The 17,104-nt window shown below is 53.1% G+C and overlaps 9 protein-coding genes across 9 annotated transcripts; 4 read left to right on the top strand and 5 right to left on the bottom strand.

The window, feature by feature from the left end:
- Nucleotides 1-45: 45 nt before the first annotated feature.
- M409DRAFT_30706 (uncharacterized protein) lies at nt 46-444 on the top strand (the record flags this gene model as incomplete). The annotated part of the gene is made up of 1 exon (XM_033810048.1): nt 46-444. The coding sequence occupies one exon, from the start codon at nt 46-48 to the stop codon at nt 442-444; it is 399 nt and encodes a 132-aa protein (XP_033659723.1).
- Nucleotides 445-544: 100 nt separating this feature from the next.
- M409DRAFT_30705 (uncharacterized protein) lies at nt 545-2,165 on the bottom strand (the record flags this gene model as incomplete). The annotated part of the gene is made up of 4 exons (XM_033810047.1): nt 545-1,665; nt 1,716-1,946; nt 1,996-2,008; nt 2,064-2,165. 4 exons carry the CDS (start codon nt 2,163-2,165, stop codon nt 545-547), a joined length of 1,467 nt encoding a protein of 488 aa, XP_033659722.1.
- A 748-nt stretch (nt 2,166-2,913) lies between these two features.
- On the top strand, nt 2,914-3,441 carry M409DRAFT_30704 (uncharacterized protein; the record flags this gene model as incomplete). The annotated part of the gene is made up of 1 exon (XM_033810046.1): nt 2,914-3,441. The coding sequence occupies one exon, from the start codon at nt 2,914-2,916 to the stop codon at nt 3,439-3,441; it is 528 nt and encodes a 175-aa protein (XP_033659721.1).
- A 159-nt stretch (nt 3,442-3,600) lies between these two features.
- On the bottom strand, nt 3,601-4,369 carry M409DRAFT_71455 (uncharacterized protein; the record flags this gene model as incomplete). The annotated part of the gene is made up of 2 exons (XM_033819179.1): nt 3,601-3,966; nt 4,025-4,369. The coding sequence occupies 2 exons, from the start codon at nt 4,367-4,369 to the stop codon at nt 3,601-3,603; spliced, it is 711 nt and encodes a 236-aa protein (XP_033659720.1).
- An 801-nt stretch (nt 4,370-5,170) lies between these two features.
- Nucleotides 5,171-6,920, bottom strand: M409DRAFT_61335 (uncharacterized protein; the record flags this gene model as incomplete). The annotated part of the gene is made up of 5 exons (XM_033814716.1): nt 5,171-5,461; nt 5,513-5,642; nt 5,699-6,358; nt 6,434-6,703; nt 6,862-6,920. 5 exons carry the CDS (start codon nt 6,918-6,920, stop codon nt 5,171-5,173), a joined length of 1,410 nt encoding a protein of 469 aa, XP_033659719.1.
- Nucleotides 6,921-7,440: 520 nt separating this feature from the next.
- M409DRAFT_61334 (uncharacterized protein) lies at nt 7,441-9,311 on the bottom strand (the record flags this gene model as incomplete). The annotated part of the gene is made up of 5 exons (XM_033814715.1): nt 7,441-7,530; nt 7,602-7,706; nt 7,788-8,759; nt 8,816-9,090; nt 9,131-9,311. The coding sequence occupies 5 exons, from the start codon at nt 9,309-9,311 to the stop codon at nt 7,441-7,443; spliced, it is 1,623 nt and encodes a 540-aa protein (XP_033659718.1).
- Nucleotides 9,312-11,254: 1,943 nt separating this feature from the next.
- Nucleotides 11,255-11,860, bottom strand: M409DRAFT_30701 (uncharacterized protein; the record flags this gene model as incomplete). The annotated part of the gene is made up of 2 exons (XM_033810045.1): nt 11,255-11,517; nt 11,572-11,860. The coding sequence occupies 2 exons, from the start codon at nt 11,858-11,860 to the stop codon at nt 11,255-11,257; spliced, it is 552 nt and encodes a 183-aa protein (XP_033659717.1).
- Nucleotides 11,861-12,444: 584 nt separating this feature from the next.
- M409DRAFT_61332 (uncharacterized protein) lies at nt 12,445-13,769 on the top strand (the record flags this gene model as incomplete). Its single annotated transcript, XM_033814714.1, has 3 exons — nt 12,445-13,069; nt 13,109-13,182; nt 13,347-13,769. 3 exons carry the CDS (start codon nt 12,445-12,447, stop codon nt 13,767-13,769), a joined length of 1,122 nt encoding a protein of 373 aa, XP_033659716.1.
- Nucleotides 13,770-14,843: 1,074 nt separating this feature from the next.
- Nucleotides 14,844-15,737, top strand: M409DRAFT_61331 (uncharacterized protein; the record flags this gene model as incomplete). The annotated part of the gene is made up of 1 exon (XM_033814713.1): nt 14,844-15,737. One exon carries the CDS (start codon nt 14,844-14,846, stop codon nt 15,735-15,737), a length of 894 nt encoding a protein of 297 aa, XP_033659715.1.
- Nucleotides 15,738-17,104: the final 1,367 nt, after the last annotated feature.

The raw sequence follows: 17,104 nt of genomic DNA, 5'->3' as shown, positions 1-17,104 counted from the left end.
GCGTTCTCAACCATCCATTGCATGCTCGCCATCCTTGACTTCATCATGTCCACCGAAGAATCCCAGATTCGCTCCACCCTCAACTCCTACCGCACCCACCTCGTCGCCTCCAACGCGGCTGGCTGCGCCGCACTCTACACAACCGACGGCGCGACCATGGCGCAGAACTTCGAGACACAAGTCGGCAAGGACTCGATCGAAAAGTGGTACAAGCTCTGTTTCTCTATGATTGCCTTGGACGTGGAGTTTGAGATCCGGGAAGTGGTTGTTGCATCGGCGGAGTATGCTTTTGCGAGGACAACGTCTGCTGGGATGCAGAGGAAGTTAGCAAGTGGAGAGAGCACGAGGGAGAGCAATCAGGAGTTGTTTGTTATGCAGAAGGTGGGAGGGGAATGGAAGATTGCAAGGTATTGTTTTTGTACGATGAATCCTCCTAGCAGCTAGAAATCCATCCCGACGGTGGGAACGTAGAGGAGATTCAGAGAAGATATTCCGAGGCTGACATGGAGGTCCTGGGGGTGGCAAGACAAGTAGGATTGAGCAATCAGCTATAGACATCCAACGCGTCTTGCTTCTGTCGTACCTCGTCCCACAATGCTTGAAAGCTGACATCGCAGAAATTGTCGTGAAAAGCCAACTTCACCAAGTTTGACCTGAACACTTGCCAGCTCTTGATCTCGAGGTCTTGCACCACAACCACCAGATGTCCAACAAACCAGGCCCGTTCAGGCATTGAGTGAGCCGTGATACCCGCGACTCCTAGAAGCCAGAGCAACAGATGGCTATGAGTACCCGTTGCGCCAATCATCTTTGTGAGAGAGCTTTTGATGTCGCGAACGAGGGCATGAAGCATCATGGTCGGGTCGGGGAAGTAGCCAGACAGTGGTGTGAAGACGTGAAGGACACCAGCAAGACGGCAGCTCTGCGAGAGGCCTGGCGTTCCAGTCACGTCATCGGAAAGTTTGCTCAACGTTAGCAAACGTTGAAGGATTATGCAGAGCTGACTGAGAACGTCCATGGCTTCGTCGGGACTGCCGTAACTGAGCGTGGCGGTGTACAGCCTTGACAGACGTTGGACATCGTGTAGTACGAACGCGGTCTGCGGATCCAGTCCAAGATCGAACAAGTTGGCCTCCCCACCATCATGTGTCAGTAGAGAAGCATCGTCTGCATCTTGCGGTTGGTCGATCATCTCCAAGGCGTCCTCGTATGTGAGCGGCAGTAGTGCTGGCTCATTTATGGCAACCAGCGCACACCAGAAGAGCACATTCGCGACCATTGGATTCTCAGCCTTGACAGCCGAAAGGCCTCCGCGCTGATCGACGATGTGCTTCAGCGCCGATATGTGCATCTGCAGAGCTCGAATGTTGTCTCGATGGTGCTCCAAGGCGGCCAGGAGTGCCACTGCAGCGATAGTCGCATCCGAGATAGAGTTGCTTGCTGTGGGTTCAGCAAGTCGACTGCGTAGGATCGAGACGCTCTGGCCAAATAATTGAGCTTCACTCGTGGTGTCAGTAATGTTTGATGTTCGTGCCAGGTCAATGCTACTCAGCAACATGACCACATGGAAAAGGAGATCATCTGCCTGAACGAAGGGCCACCAGACATCAATCAAATCTTTACTGGCGTAGAATGGGAAGGAACGATAGGCGAAGCTGTTCAAGTCTGTAAGTTCAGAACGTGTCTGTCTGTCAAGAGTGCTTCTCGTCACTTACAGTACGCTGCCAGTTTGTCAAAGGTTGTTGATGGTACCTCGCTTTGTGGTCGTCTTAAGAGTGCATCGTATGATGAAGCTGATACCATTGTAGGCAATTGGAGTGGTTCAGCTGCTCTACCAACTTGGTTCGTTCCTGCTGGTGCGTCTTGGGCAAGGACAGGAGCCTGATCGTCGAAGTCGCAGCTGATAAGGCCAATGAAGTGCTTCTCACAGTTCCGGCATAGTGGCCCTGTCATGTATCAGAAAAATCTACTTGGATAGAGTCTGAGCAGCCGTACGTCTTTCGTCGCACTGTGGTGTTGAACGGTAAGCTCATGACCGACCAACACAACCATGACAAACTCACCTTCACCTTGCGGTTACGACAGGTCTGGCATCCGGTCTTGCTCTTCCTGTGGGACCTCCTCGCCACGGGCACTCGGGCAGAGGAGCTATTGGAGCCTTGCATAATTCCAAATGCGTGACAATTTGGAAGAGACGAAGTCGACAAGCAGTGCCGCTCCTTCAGCTCCAGCCAATGCCAATGCCGTGGACTGTCCGAGCTGAGATATCTCTCCGGGTAATGGACGCCCGTAAATTGATTAGTTCTCCAATCAAATCCGGAGAGATCTTCCTAGTGCCGAAGCCATCGCTCTTTCGTCGGGATCCTCAACCGCCGACCTGCCATCCAGCCATCTCTTTCCATCTTCTTGCTTCTCTTTCCCCATCTCTTAACGGGCAAACATCCATCCAGACCGGCTCAACTTCTTCCCTTCTCGATGTCAACAGGCCTGAATTTCCAGGCTGTCCTGCTGAGCGGTCAAGATCATTGCGCCGAAAGCGATGTGGAGCTGAAGCAAGCTCGAGCAAGCTTGCTGAGATGAGCACATCCTGAACACATACCGCATTGAAGGAATGAGGTAGGTGTAGAAGCGGACAAACGGCCTCCGCAGTCTCGCAGCAAGGACTATGGAGGGAAAGGTGGTATATAAGTAAGCTCTCTCGTCTCAAATTTTCTCTGCTTCCTTCGTCAGAGCTACTCTCTTCACTTTCCGCGCCCAGAAAAACATCTCTCAGAACACCATCAAAGAACGTCAAGAAGCAATCAGCACTTCATCGCAACTCAAGACCTTGGAAACTACTTGGTCACTTCCCTTCCACTCTTTCGTACAAGACAACACCAATCAGAAGGACGAACACAACCACCCACCGCAACAATGCCCCAATACATTACAACCCACAACTCCTCCGGCCAGGCTATCTTCTCCACTACCGTCCCAGAAGAACCCCACCGCATCTCCATGCGCCCAAACGACCCCTCCGACCCCTCCGACCTCACAATCCTCTACACCTCGCACGCCTTCAAAGCCGACCTCTCCGGTGAGTCCGACATCCAGCAATACAGCCACGACCGCACCAACGGCCTCCCACCAGGCCAGATCTGTCCCACGAACGGCTGGGGTGTCAACATCGTGACGCTGGGACCCGGCAAGAGTCCGAACCACCGCACGATGACGCTGGATGTGGTGTATATTTTGGAGGGCGAGATTGAGCTCACGTTGGATAGTGGGGAGCAGAGGATTGTGAGGAAGGGGGATTCGATTGTGCAGAGGGGCACGATGCATCAGTGGAGGAATGTTACGCCTGATAATGGGGTGGCGAGGTTGCTTGGGGTTGCGGTGGCGAGTGAGGAGCCTGTGAAGGTTGGGGAAAAGGAGTTGGGGACGGAGTGGCATTTTGAGTGAGTGCTGAGGATGAGAAAGTGATGAGGGAAGCGGTGGTGAACATTGTGATGGCAGGAGCAGCAATGGTAGGACGCTGGGCTGGATCTCTTCGTTGCATACACGACTCACGACTCAAAATATCTACAAGACCCCCCTTTCCTCTCCCACCATCCCTCCCATCTACTGCCCCTCAACCTCATCATCAATCTCCTCCTCCCTCTTCCACTCCCCCCTCCTCTGCCGATACAACTGCCAACACCTCTCCGCAATATTCTCTGGACTAAGCACCTTCTTCTTCGGATCCACCACACCCCCAACACTCAACAACGCAACATGCACATCCTCCCCAAACTTGGCATGCAACGACAACACCAACGCCCGCTGCGCGCTCTTCACCATCGACAGCGACACCAGATCCGGCACAGGCTCCTTGTACAGCTTCGTCGTACTCGTGACGAAGAACGACGGATGCCGATCTTCGTCCTTGACAGCTTGCAGGATGGGGATCGCCCATTGGGCGACTTTGTAAAGGGCGAGGTTCGTCAACTACCGTGAGTATCAGCATACGGCCACTCTCACCAAAGAAACCACCAAATCAACTCACCCTAAAATCCCGTTCCAACTCCTCCAACCCCTCCTCCAACGGCCCCTTCCCAGCAACCCTCGCCGCATTGAACACCACAACCTCCAAACTTCCCCATCCCTCCACCTCCCCCAGCACCCTCTCCAGCTGCTCAAAGTCGCTTAAATCGCACGTCCACGTCTTGACTTGACAGCTATACCCCCTCTCCTGGATGGCGTCGAGTACGGTGTCTTGGTCTTGTTTCAGCCGTTCGGTGTTGCGGGATACGAGCGCGATGTGTGTGAACCCGCGCACGGAGAAGTTGGAGGCGATGGAGATCCCGATGCCGGGGCCGGAGCCGAGGAGGAGGAGGGTTTTGCCTGGCATTTTCTTTTTATCTTCTTTTTAAGCCTTTTTCTTGTTTTGGAGGAGATGGTCTGCTTATTGTATATGTTCGTTGGCTGGTGGTGATTTGATATCGATACCAATGGCTGTATGCTTTTGAAGGTGGATCTGGTTCCAGACCGATGACGAAAGGCCGATGCCGGCAAGGAGAGTTTTGGTATCCCGGTATGGCGTGCATGAACGATGTGGGTCGAGGTCGATCTGGGGGAATTGGGTTTGAGAGCTCTTGACTTCACGTCTGCTGAGTGATCTCGTCTCTGAACGTTTCGAGAGAGCTGAGTGATGGTATGGCCGCCGCGCGTGGTGAGCGTTGCGGTGACGATGGAAGTGATGGCGGATAGAGAATGCGAAGTGATGGCGACAGTGAGAACGAAGTAATCGCGGCAGTGAGAATGCGAAGTGATGGGGACAGTGAGATGAAGAGTGATGGTGAACGTACCACGCGAAGTGATGTCGGACGCAAAACGCGAAGGGATGGCGACAGTGAGATCGCGAAGTGATGGCGACAATGAGGTAAAAAGTGATGATGAAGCGGTAACGCGCGAAGTGATGGCGATAGTGAGATGAAAATTGAAGACGAAAAGATGAAGTCACGAGAGGAACGTCTGCTCTCGCTATTATCGATCTATGTGCAGCGTGCGCTGCCATGCTACCTTCCCAGAGCCATCGCCGTGGGGTATCTCTCTCTGCGAACGCCGAAAAAAGCAAGTCAAAGCAAGCTATGTACATCAGAGCCATTTGGAGCAAGTGGTCTCTTCTCTGCGCGAATGTATAACAATGCCCTCAAACCAGATCGTATGGCGTCGTGCGCGAGCGAACAGCGTCCTTGGCCAGCGCGTATGAGCCGTAGCACTTGAAGCGAACAACGTACGCGACGTGTGGGTTGCCATAGACGCTCTCGATCTCTCCGAACTGGGCAAAGGCCATGAGAAGCTCGTAGCGGCTTGGTTGGAGGCCGTCAGCGCGGAGAATGGCGATCTCACGGCGAGCCTGAGATCTTTGCACACGTAAGGTTTGGCCAAGCATCTCCATGCCGTGGGCCTCGTCTATGGCACGATAGGCGTTGCACCGGTTCTAGACAATGTCAGTGTGGTGGAGAGGCTTGCAAGAAGCGATGGAACGTACGTGGTACTGAAGGAGAGCCCATGGTTTCTGCGCGATCGTACGCTTGATGAACACGCTCACGCGACCGTACTCTGAGAACTTGCGCAAGACCATGAGACTCAGCGTATCGTCTGAGCAGCTAGCTGGTAGGCTGTGATACTGTCAGTGAGGAGACTTTTGGGGATGCAGGGCAGAAAGCAGACTCACTTTCCCACGAAGACCACCGCGGTCGCTGGGAAGACGCACTGCGCCATGGCGAAGTCGTCCTGTCGCGCGTCCAAGCTTGGAGGGAGTGGAGTTGGGACAGCGGCCGTGGACGGAGGCGTAGAGATCCCAGCAGATGCAGAGCCGACCGAGCCAGTGGTGATGCTGCTGGATGTACCAGCGGGACCGGAGGTCCAGGAGAGGGTAGGAGAAGAGGGCGCACCAAGCAAGCTGAGGGGAGTCTCAAGTGCCGGAATGCCACTGTCGATCTCACGTGCTGGGTGAGGCATGACGGCGGGAGTGTAGTTTGCCAGATTGAGCAGGGCAGTGTGCGCGTTGGCGGTTCTCTGGTGCTCGCCGTCGCTGGGATCCGCCTCCACTGGGAGGGCGAAGGTAGGGGGTTGAACAGCTTGCACGTACGAGATCATCTCGGCAGCTTGATGTCTGTCCGGAGCAATGAATGATAGACGATGGTATGTGTATGAGCGAAGATGACGGAGAAAGCTGTGCTCAGTGAGGATGTCTTGCTGAGGAGGTGAGGAAAAGGACGGCGGAGGAGGGCAGAAGGTCGACGTGCTCTTGGGCAGCTCGGAGGGGCCCGTCCACGCATCCTGGTCTGAATTGACTTCGCGCCTGTGGGTCCCGGGACATCCCATAGCCTGCCTGGAAGCCAATCAACGTGAATGCTCGCGGCATGAGGTTGCTGTGAAGTGATAGATCTCGACAACAACAACTCACCTACCATGCAATATGGGTATGGGGAGCTTCGTCTCGTCCTGTTGAGCAACCTCCTCTTGAGCGCGTTGGATAATGTGGCCATTTGAGCTCAAAGCGCCTTGCTGAGGCTGGAGTATTGCACTCCCCAAATCGGGAAGCACGAGATCTGACGAAGATCGATCTCCATTGCCATTGGCCGAAAGCCTCCGACAATGGCAGTGAGATCGTAGTGCCGTCGATGAGTCGTCACCATCCCTGTCGCATCTCTTTGCCTTCTGGAAGGGTGAAAGCCTGAGGTTACGAAGTGGTGGGACTCTGCAGCCTCCACAGACTCCTGTCCAGTCCTCAGACCAGTCCCAAGCGTAATGACACTCAGACAGGCACTGCTCGAAAACGTTCCATATCAGCCGTCTCGTCTTTGCGCGCCTTCCTTCTTGATGTCCACTTACTGCCGTATCCATTGCTCCTGCTCCTTCTGTTTCTCCTTGCTCATACCAGCCACCAGCATCTTTGCCGTGTTGTAACTGCTCTTTTCGGATCGATATCAATCGTTCTTTCTTCGCTGATATCCATCCATGGCTCTTTCTTCTTCAACGATCCATCCAGTATCAGCCTTCCACAAATGTTCCTGCCCTCAAAGAACGTATACCATATCTCGTACGCCTCTTTCTATTATTCACGCCTCTTTCTGCCATCGATACATCCATATCGCTGTGTCGCTGCTGCGAAGCTCGTCGAAGGCGTTGCTGGTTCAATGGCGCAGATCGTCCAGGAGGTCATTACGGCCGTGAGGAGACGTTCGAGAGGATGCGCGTCGCTCGAGCGCATGGAAGGAGATGCTGGCGATATCGTTGCCGCCGGATCTGCCCTGTAGAACGTTGTTCAAGGCTCGCAGATCCAGCGGCGATACCGTTTGCCGCGGCGGTGGAAGGGCTGGAAGGTCAGTTTGTATTCTTTTTGATGGTGAAAGACGCGTTCAAGGTTGAGGAGGAGTGACTAATTACCTCCATCGTGCCTTCCAAAAGTTCTCATGGCAGGCGCACTGTCTGTACAGCGCCAGTAAGGCAGTTGTCGCTGCGATGCTCGCTGTCGACGATATCGTTGGCGAAGGTGTATGGCTTTGAGTTCAGTTCAGCGATGCTGTGAGGGTGAGTGCTGCCTTCTGAGTTGGCGAGGAGTAGTTGCATACCTTCATGTCGCTTTTCAAGTGTTCCAAGGAAGTCTCGATGGGCTCTACTTTGCCAGAACGCTTGTTGTGGTGACTTCCTCCGCCGGCGACGATATCACCGCTGGTCTGTCAAGGCGCTATCCGTTAGTTTGACGGCATTCTGAGGGCTGAATATGCTGTTAGGTGTAACGAGGAGTCTCTCCATACCTTTGGAATGATTGTCGAAAGACTCAATGACTTGTCCAAGCCCTCATCGAGCCGCCAATGGCTGTTGTCGAGAGGTTGTGCTGTTGCGATCGATATCGCTAGATAGTGCGGTTGCGTTGGATGCCTGTTGAATGAGGTTCTGTCGGTGGAAGGGGCTTGTAAAAGTGATGAGGAGTCTCTCCATATCTTTGAAGTGATCGTAAGAACCTTCAATGAATTGTCCGCATCCTCAATGACTGCGTAAAAAGCGCCTTTCGATCCATGCTCGTCTTGCGACGATATCGCTGGATGGAGTTGTTGGCTTTGGACGTCTGTCAGTGGCCTTCTGTCGGTGAAAGAAGCTTCCAAATGTGTTGAGGAGTCTCTCCATACCTTTATAGCAAACATGCAAACCTCAAGAGACATTTGCAACCCTCGTACGTTGTGTAATCGCCTGTCGTCTAGCAGACGCTCTCTTGCGACGATACCACCGGCAGGAGTCGCCGCCGCTGGACAGCTGCCAGCCTGACGGTGAAAGGGGCTTGTAAATGGCATGTGAAATTTCTCCAGGCCTTTGAGGCGAGCAGTGAAGGCTTGAGTGAATTTTGCAGAGCTCAGAAGCTGCGCAAATCCCCTCATTTGAGCTGTTGCCTTTATTGCGGCGATATCGCCGGATGCAGAGTTTCCCCTGAATCGCTGGGGTTCAGCCCCTAAGTGTGAAAGCGGTTGGAAAAAATGAAGAGGAGGATGCGAACACCTTTGTGATGGACAGCAAACGATGAGAAGGGTGATAACACGTCTACTTTCCGTAGAACGTCGGCCTGAAGGAGGCGGCGTTCGGTGGTGTTGCTGTTGTAAAGAGCTCCTTTGCTGCCCTCCCCTGCCATAGCTTCGCCGCTGAGGGTGAAAGGCGTTGGAAAATTCGACGAGGAGGATGGTAATACCGTTGTGATGGACGGCAAATTTCAAAGCGAATGATATTACGTCCTGATTCTATGGAAACCGGTCTGGAGGAAGCGGCATTCGGCGGTGTTGTTGTTGTGACGAACGCTATTGTAGCCCTCCTTGGCTATCAAACGGCCGCTGAGCGTGAAAGAGACTTGAAATGTTGTTGAGGAGCGAGAAAATACCTCCAACAACGAGCGCAAAGGATCTATACGACGATACACTCTCTGTGTAAGACGTAGGATGCTCTGACCGCGGCGCATGCCATTGATATCGATATCGTTGCAAACGCCGCTGCTGCGCCCTCCACGCTCAAAGACCAGCACTCCGCTCTTCAGCGTGCCAACAACCTCAAAACTTGACGAAAGACGAGACAGTACTATCATGAAGAGGCGCAAGACATGCAGGTAGCGATGTACCTTCTACATACTCGACGGTTCTTCTGAATGGTGTTGTGTCGCTTCTTGCCGATTCATAGAACCGCTTCATTGCCAGAGGACTATGTAGAGTATCGCCGGCTGGAGAAAGCTGTTGAGCGATATCATTGTCAGCGGTCGCCGTCACGGCTAGACCGACTTCTTTCATCCACAGACGTATCATATCTCTTTGCCTCTTCTACACCTCTTCACGATGATGATGGGTTGGTTTGTACCACTTTTCATAGCCCGTGGTCGCCCTAGTAGCTGATCTAGAGCCTCATCCATCGGCGGAAGTCGTGTAGCGATATCGGTGCAAGCCGCCGCCGCCGTGGTAGAAGCAGTTTCAGTACCACAGGTATGCTATCCTCCTTTGAATGTCCTTGCGCCTCATCATGATGATGTTGTCTTGCTCTTTGACCATTTCCCAAGCTCATGTCGTAGCGGTGCATTTGTCTACAATGTAGTGTCTCAGAAGGAGTCAGATTGATACCGACGCAAAAGCTTGCTGTCGGAGAAAGAGCGAGTTCCAGTCTCCGTAGATACTGATCTTATGCGTCGCAACCATACGCGTACTCCTAACAGAAGCACCTCAGCGATGGATACCGTTTGCTGACTCCGCTGCTTGCTACGCCTGTAGATGCATGCCATGCCGTGAAAACAGCTTCAAAGATCTCGGCAAACGCAGCAAATACCCAATCTCCTGGCCTCTGCATATCAAAGTATCCATTCTGTATCTATACCACCGCCGAAACGCTCCTTCTACGCAGATGGCCGCCAGCTATCGATATCGTCCAGCATCTGCTTCGCTTCTACGGTTGCCCGGTGGCTTGTGACGGTGGAACGGCTTCTTCTGTCGAGGAGGTGAGAGTGAAGATACGAGTGAAGGAGCCGAAGCGATGAAACGAGTGAGCTGGAGGCTGGATCGTAGCTGGATGGCTCTCGCTGTCTCCCTGTCTCGCCGGCGTCGTTTCGCCGGAGGACCTGGAGGCGTAGCAAGGTGGCTGACGAGGACCTGGCGGTGAAAGTAGCTTCAAAGATTGGCAAGAGTAAGGAAACATCTTTGTGAAAGATCTCCAAACGCGCAAGTAGCGACAAAAATTTGTTCGCACTCGCTGCCGCGGCCAAACGGCAGTGCTCGCCATGCTTCCGGTCATTCTTGAGGCTTTGGGCGCGGTTTAGGCCTCGCAGTTGAGACATGTACGTGGAAGAGGCTCTGAGATACGGTCAATGGCATGGTGATTCTTCTGTAGATGTTTATTCAATGCGTATCCATCAATCTTCCGTCCTCGCTGTGTTCAGTGCCGCCTCCACCGTCGCAAGAATCGAAATCTTCGCCCACCAGCGAGCCTTTGCTAGCCAGATCAGCCTGGCAAACAACATCTACCCTGCAAAGAGACCTGGAAGTACGACAGCAAACATTTTTGCATATCTTTGAAGGGTCTCACAGCTTGCAAAGAGAGATAACACCAGAGCCTCCTGGCCTACCGCTTGTTTCGCTGCGACTGCGACCATCGCCAGCGTCTTGATGGACACGACGCTCGGAGGGCTTGCACTATGCATGGAACTCATAGTTGATTACTCGAGATGAAGAAAGCTATAGATACGATGGAACACCTGCAGATATGATTCGAAACCGTCCAACTCCTCCGAGTCTCCAACGAGCGATATCGCGCCTGCCTTGCCGCCGATCCTACCTCCTCCGCCCTCCTCTTCAACCTCCTCCTCTGTGAACACCGGAACCAATCACCAAAACCACCAGTCGTCTCCGAAGACGCCCAAAAGAAAGCGAACAGAAATTTGACCCTCAATGGGAAAGGCTTGGGAAGGGAAAGAGCGGATTGGAAACATGAGTAAGAGCGAGGAGGCACTATCAAAAGGGGCATTGGAACGCGCAACGAGTGATGCTACGGCCTCTATGCAAGCTAACTAACCAGATAGCAGCACAATGTATACCACAAGCAATGGGATCTGTTATTCTGAGAGGAATTGAGGGGACAGTGATCAGGAGAGAGAGAGCCTTGTCGGTCCATGGTCAAGGCAATCCTGTGCAGGCCAGGCCTGGTATCAAGACACACGCGTTGAATTTTCAGTATGCATCGTGAAGAAGTCGTGTGCTTCTGATGTCTAGCATTTGCCCGCTCCCAAGAGGCCGTTGATGGCGCTCTTCACCGTCTCGATGTTCTGGTGGGAGTCTATCCACACCGCCCCGATCACGGCCTCGATCGTAGACGCCACCGCGGTGGTTCTCTCCTCGCCCGTCCACTTCTTCTTCTCCCAATAACGCTTCCCGTCCACGCAAACGATCATGGTATGGATGTATAGGTAACATCCTTCTTTGGCGAGAGATCGGTTGCTGGAGAAGGAATCGAACCTCTTGCATGATGCGGCTACCCATAAGTTAGCGCCTATCTCGTACGCAGCCCAAGGAGGCGTGAACATACCGCAAAGCTCGTCCTTGGTGAAGTTGGTGTCCCAGAACGCGGTCTTGAGCACCGAATCTCCCAGAATCGGTAGCCGCTGGTTTGGCTGGCGGACTAGCTTCCCCTCTATCATAACCTGCGCTCTCTCTCCGACGAACGCCTCTCGGACCAGGGCATGGTCATTGAACTTGTACCCTAGAGCAAGCTCTAGGTTGCCGAGATCGATGACGAAGTCGGCGTCTTTCACGTCCAGACTTGGGGGAGGGGAGGCGGAGTCGGCGGTGTTGTTGTTGTACGTATTGAAAGCCATTGGTGCGGTCTTTGCGCTGTGGATGTGAAAATGGCTTTGGGAATGTGTATTGCAGGTTCTACGCGTTGACGGACTACATGGCAACGTTTGGGCGCTTGGGGTGGAGTTTCACTGACCTCACCCAAACAGGCAGTTACGCGTTTCATACCATCCAAGCTTGATAGCCACACATTGCAAACAGACAGGGTACAAAAGCTGGCGCGCAAGAGAGCGAACAGCACACTCTCAGCGGCAGGGTAGGGACCAGGCAGAGATGAGAGCGGGCAGGCAGAGACACATCAGGCATAAGGCGGTTCACAAAGGGCAATTCACCGCGCTGGGACGACATCAAACAAACCAATCTTCTTCAGGCGGCCGCCGAAGCAGTCAACGTGATGAAAAAAGTAAATGGGCCACGGCAGCTGACGGTAGTGCAATATCAGCGCCATGGTTTGAGTTCAAAAAATTCCTTGCCCCGTCTGGGTTGGCAGCCCAGCCAGGGCAAAAGTGACACTTGGCGGTGCCGGCTGGAGGAAAGAAGAAGAGGTTTGGGAGGGATTCGAGAAAATATTTGTAGCTGGCGGTGGGTGGCCCGTGCACCAATTATGGCTCGTGCACGCAGTCCAGAGGCCGCACGCGTGCTGGAAGCTACTGTGAAGGGACAGCGAGGTGAGGTCATAGGGGTGAGTCGGGGGGTAGGAGGGACAGCGGAGGGTCGAGGGGTAGCACGGATTGGCCATCGAACGCTGACAGGGCGGGCAGAAGTTGAGAAGGCATTATTTGCCCATTTGAATAGTATTCCAGAGTACCATTCGATCAATCCTAAGTATGTATCCCAATCTTCAACACGCGGCCTGCGAGATGTTGTCGGTTTCAATCCCTCCCTCCTGAAAGCTGCCATCCACGCAACTATGCTGCTGTACGCCTCAACTCCCTCCACAGCCACAACTTCTACCATTGACATGCCTGATCTGGTCAACAGTTGCTATAGGGTGCGCGTGTCTTTCATCTGCAACTTCCTCGATAGCCCGTACGAGCGGGCCACTGCCATCCTCGGACAGCCACAAGTCTGGATCGGATGCCGCCCTCGCCAGAACAACCGAAACGCGCCTTGCCACGTCCGAACCTTGAAGCGCATCTATCCAGTAGAGAACCAAATCTTCACGTGCTCAGCTTATTGGAAAGGAGATCTGAGACCACTCGCCATTACGCGACGCGCTCGAAGATCAAGTTCATCTAGGGCCAAACATGACTGACATACGTGGATAGATACTGCGACGGCCCCGATGGCCGCTCTCGCCGAAGCCATTTACAATGACACTACCGAACACTTTCTACGTCGAGTGCGCGAAGATGCACGAAATCAGGACCAGGTCCATCTCCCCTGATACCAGAACCGCCTCGCCCCGAATATCGACACGCGACGCCGAAAAGACGAACAGCTCCTCAACACCTCCAACTATACGGTGGATTCACTGGGCCGATTGGTATATGTTGAAGCAAACAGAGAAGGAAGGATCATAAGTGCATCATCCCACCTCCATCGAATTCACGACTTGCAAGTGCCACTGGCATCTCACCGCCCTCAGAATACAGCAACCTTATCGCTCACGCGGGGAAGTCCTACAAGCGTGTGCAAGCAATGGTCGGCGCTGGTGAAGGCCAACATCAAACTTGGAGAGGCCCTCTTCACAGCAGTGTCGACTACATTGAAGCAGCCCAGGACTTCCCGGATGATATAACATTCGCTCTCGACACGGAGGGTGATTCTATTGATGAGAACGAAAACGAGAATCTTGAATCAGGCAACCTCAACGTATATTCGAGAGGTCGCGGCATCGTCCGAGCGCACAACACGAACCCAATCCTCTTCATGTGCAACGACAGACATGAGGTCAGCCCGGCGACGAAACTCGGTCCTGTGTTATGATGCGCAACGGGATTCCTTACTGTGCAAATGACGAGCCATTCCTCTCCACGTCACTTTCCGGTTGTGTGGAACGGGATCAAAAGCCGCCTGGCCAGGTTGGTGTCGCAGCCTGATCATCAGGGTTCTGACAGACTCAACAGCTAGAGGACAACGAGTCCTCAGCAGAAGCGATCATATGCACCTTCGCAACATCTCAAAGCGGCAGTACGAAGCTCCAGACAGGCAATCGCCGCTTCATATTAGCAAGCCTCGGATTCGGATCCTCACGCTTCCCCCTGACTTTTGCCGCCCCGTCGATTCGGCCGAACGAAACCAAAAATCTCGCAATTTCCATGTCATCAAGATCCAGGAAACGAAAAATACAGCAATCACTCCGGAGATAGCCTATCACACGATAAATTGTAATGCATAGCTGCGAAATGATTGTCATCCACATCATCAGAAAGAGCGGACAGATGTATACATCTTGCACAAGAGCAAGGATCTTCGGAAAGAGACCGCCGAAGCTGACGAAAGTTGACATTGCTATAGACAAGGATTGGATCATGCAATAGCAAGGGTCTAGCGACCTCCAAGCCATGCACTCATCAACAATAATTCATCGTAATCGTCAATCGACCACCTTCCTCGTTCAGCGCTACAATGTTACAAACCACGAGCATCTCGAGCAGCAAGCATCCGCAAACCCTAAAGCCATGCATTGCACAAGAAATCTTGCCAATGATTCCAAGGCCGTCTTCTCTGCTACACCCATGTTCCGCCAAGTTCAAAATTGCCGGATTCAAACTCCTCCGTCTCCTCCGGACGAGTATAGTCAGCAGGCGGAATTGAAAGCTCTGGACCAATCAGCTTTGAACGAAGGATTTGAAATGCCGGCTTTGATGTGAAATGCTTGGAGTGTGTTGCTGAAGAGAAGGGTTTGATGGCGTCGATGGTTTGGGGAGACAGGAGGGTATAAAGACGAGATGCTTCCTTTCATAGTGTTTTTGGTCCAACAGATTCCAGCACACAATCAAGCAGAAGGAGAAACGTCGTAAACAGAACCAACAACATCGCAACAGACTTCACTTCACCATGGCCATATACAAGAACATCGCAGTCGCCGGCGCAACAGGCAACCTGGGACCAGCTATCGTGAACGCCCTCGTCAACAATGCATTTCAGGTCGTCGCCCTTTCTCGCAGCGGCAAGACCGAAGGCCTCCCATCCAGCGTCAAGACAGTCAAGGTGGACTATGACTCAAAGACATCCGTTATAAGCGCCCTGAGAGACAACAAAATCGACGCCATCGTCTCCAACCTCCCCCAGTATGACCAGCAGCCTGCCCTCATCGACGCTGCCATCGAAGCCGGCGTGAAACGTTTCCTTCCTTCAGACTTCGGCTCCAACGTCAGCGGTAACGCCAACACCGCCAAGTTACCCGTCTTCAAGGGCAAACTCCTCACACATGAGTATCTCGAGAAGAAGGAGTCCGAGATCGAATGGACCATTATTGCCAATGGCGTCTTCCTCGACTGGGGTCTCGGGAAGGGTTTCCTGATCAACACGCACGGCGGCCCAACTGCCCTCTTCGACGACCCGAACAACAAAGTCAGCACCACCACTCTCGCAGACGTCGGAAAAGCCGTTGCCGGCGTGTTGAAGCATCCAGCCGAGACGAAAAACAGGAGCGTCTTCGTGCAGAGCACCTCCATCTCTCAGAACGAACTCGTCGCAATCGCGAAGAAGGTGAAGCCTGAGCTGGAGATCCAGACGGAGAATGTCGACACCGAGGAGCTGTTGAAGACGAGCTATGGCTTGCTGGAGAAGGGCGAGGAGGTTATGACTGCTATGTTCAACTTCTTGAAGGTCAGCATTTTCAACAAGAATTATGGGAGTGATTGGAATGACAAGAATGATAATGCGTTGCTTGGGATCAAGGAGCTGAGTCAGGCTGAGCTAGAGGAGGTTGTGAGGAAGAATCTTTGAGGTCGGATGTGGTTCATATGATTCTGTACTCTTATTCCCAGCATCTCCCAGTGCATTGGCTTTCGAGAGATATAAAGCAGGCTTTGTTGTAACTCACAGGCATTTACATAGCATGTAGCGATGAACTCACTCATTCTCAACACCTGGCAGCACCTTTTTGCAGTCGCCACTCGAGAACGCAGACGGCAATCGTTGCATCGCATCGCAATCTGAGATCATTTCAGCTGAGGTAGCGACCACCGACCTTCGCGCATCCTCGTTTCCTCAAATTCATCTTCATGAAGTGTTCAATGAAGCCTGCCGTGGCGAGGTCCAGACGCACCGGCAATTGCTCTGGAGCAGCATTATAATGCCTTGGCCATGAGTGTCGGACCGGTGCCGTTCTCCGGTGACCGTACGAACTCTGCAGTGTATACCTCCTCTTCTCGATAAGCCAGTGCAATGCCCGTCAGAGCTTGCCACGGCTGTGTGGCAGTCAATGCAATCCGACGACACCTGCGAAACCTCAAAGGATCGTTCGATTCTTTGAATAGCATTGCCGTTGTTTCTGCCTCTTTTTCGGCCTCTCCGCCGAATTGGTGCGCCTCAGGATCTTGTTGGGGCTTTTACCCGGTGTTTAGTGAACATCGCCACTGGCATTGATCAGACGTTCAACCTCCTCTTTCTGCTGTCATTCTTCTTCGTTCGTGAGAGGTGGTTTAGGAAGGGCTGAGGCTTTCTAGAACATATCAGTTCGGTGCCTACTTTTCGTGTAAAGACTTGCCATGGCTTGCCGGGTATGGCGAGAGTGAATACGCTCTTTCTTCGCCTCCCGCCCAAGCGTGGTGAAGCTTCCGATCAAGCCCGCGCCAAGTCAGGCGTCCTGCCTTCCTCGTTGAGAAAGACCTCCTCTTTGAAGAAGGTGGAGTAGATAGAGTCGCATGACCCATAAGGCAGTAGCCATCAACGAAAATCTTATCTTATCAGATGCAACCCCAGACGGATCCCAGCCAGTGAGTGAATGTTACATCCTGTACAAACTTTTCAATTGGCGCGATGCTGCACGCGAATGTCCGTTTTGTCGTCGGGAAGACTGTTTCTAGCAATACCAGCGTTGATCACGCACGGCTTGGCTGGAGGCCCTGCGTGGGACTTGTTCGTTCTCAGCATTCGTCGCTTGGCGCGCGAGGCCGCGAAAGTGAGAGAACAACGATGATCGTGACGATCAGCAGACAGCCACCAGTCAGCTTTCACGCGGTCGATGCCAGCCATGTGGGAGAAGCGCAACGACCATTTCCAACGGCACAGCTAAGGCTCTAGCCAAGGGCAAACGTTCGGTTGGCAGCCTCTTCATCTATCTTATCAGAGATCTGATCTCTCCTCCTTTG

This window comes from Zasmidium cellare, assembly GCF_010093935.1.
Source record: "Zasmidium cellare ATCC 36951 unplaced genomic scaffold M409scaffold_70, whole genome shotgun sequence".
NCBI lineage: Eukaryota > Fungi > Ascomycota > Dothideomycetes > Mycosphaerellales > Mycosphaerellaceae > Zasmidium > Zasmidium cellare.
This window is presented reverse-complemented; position numbering and strand designations above follow the sequence as displayed.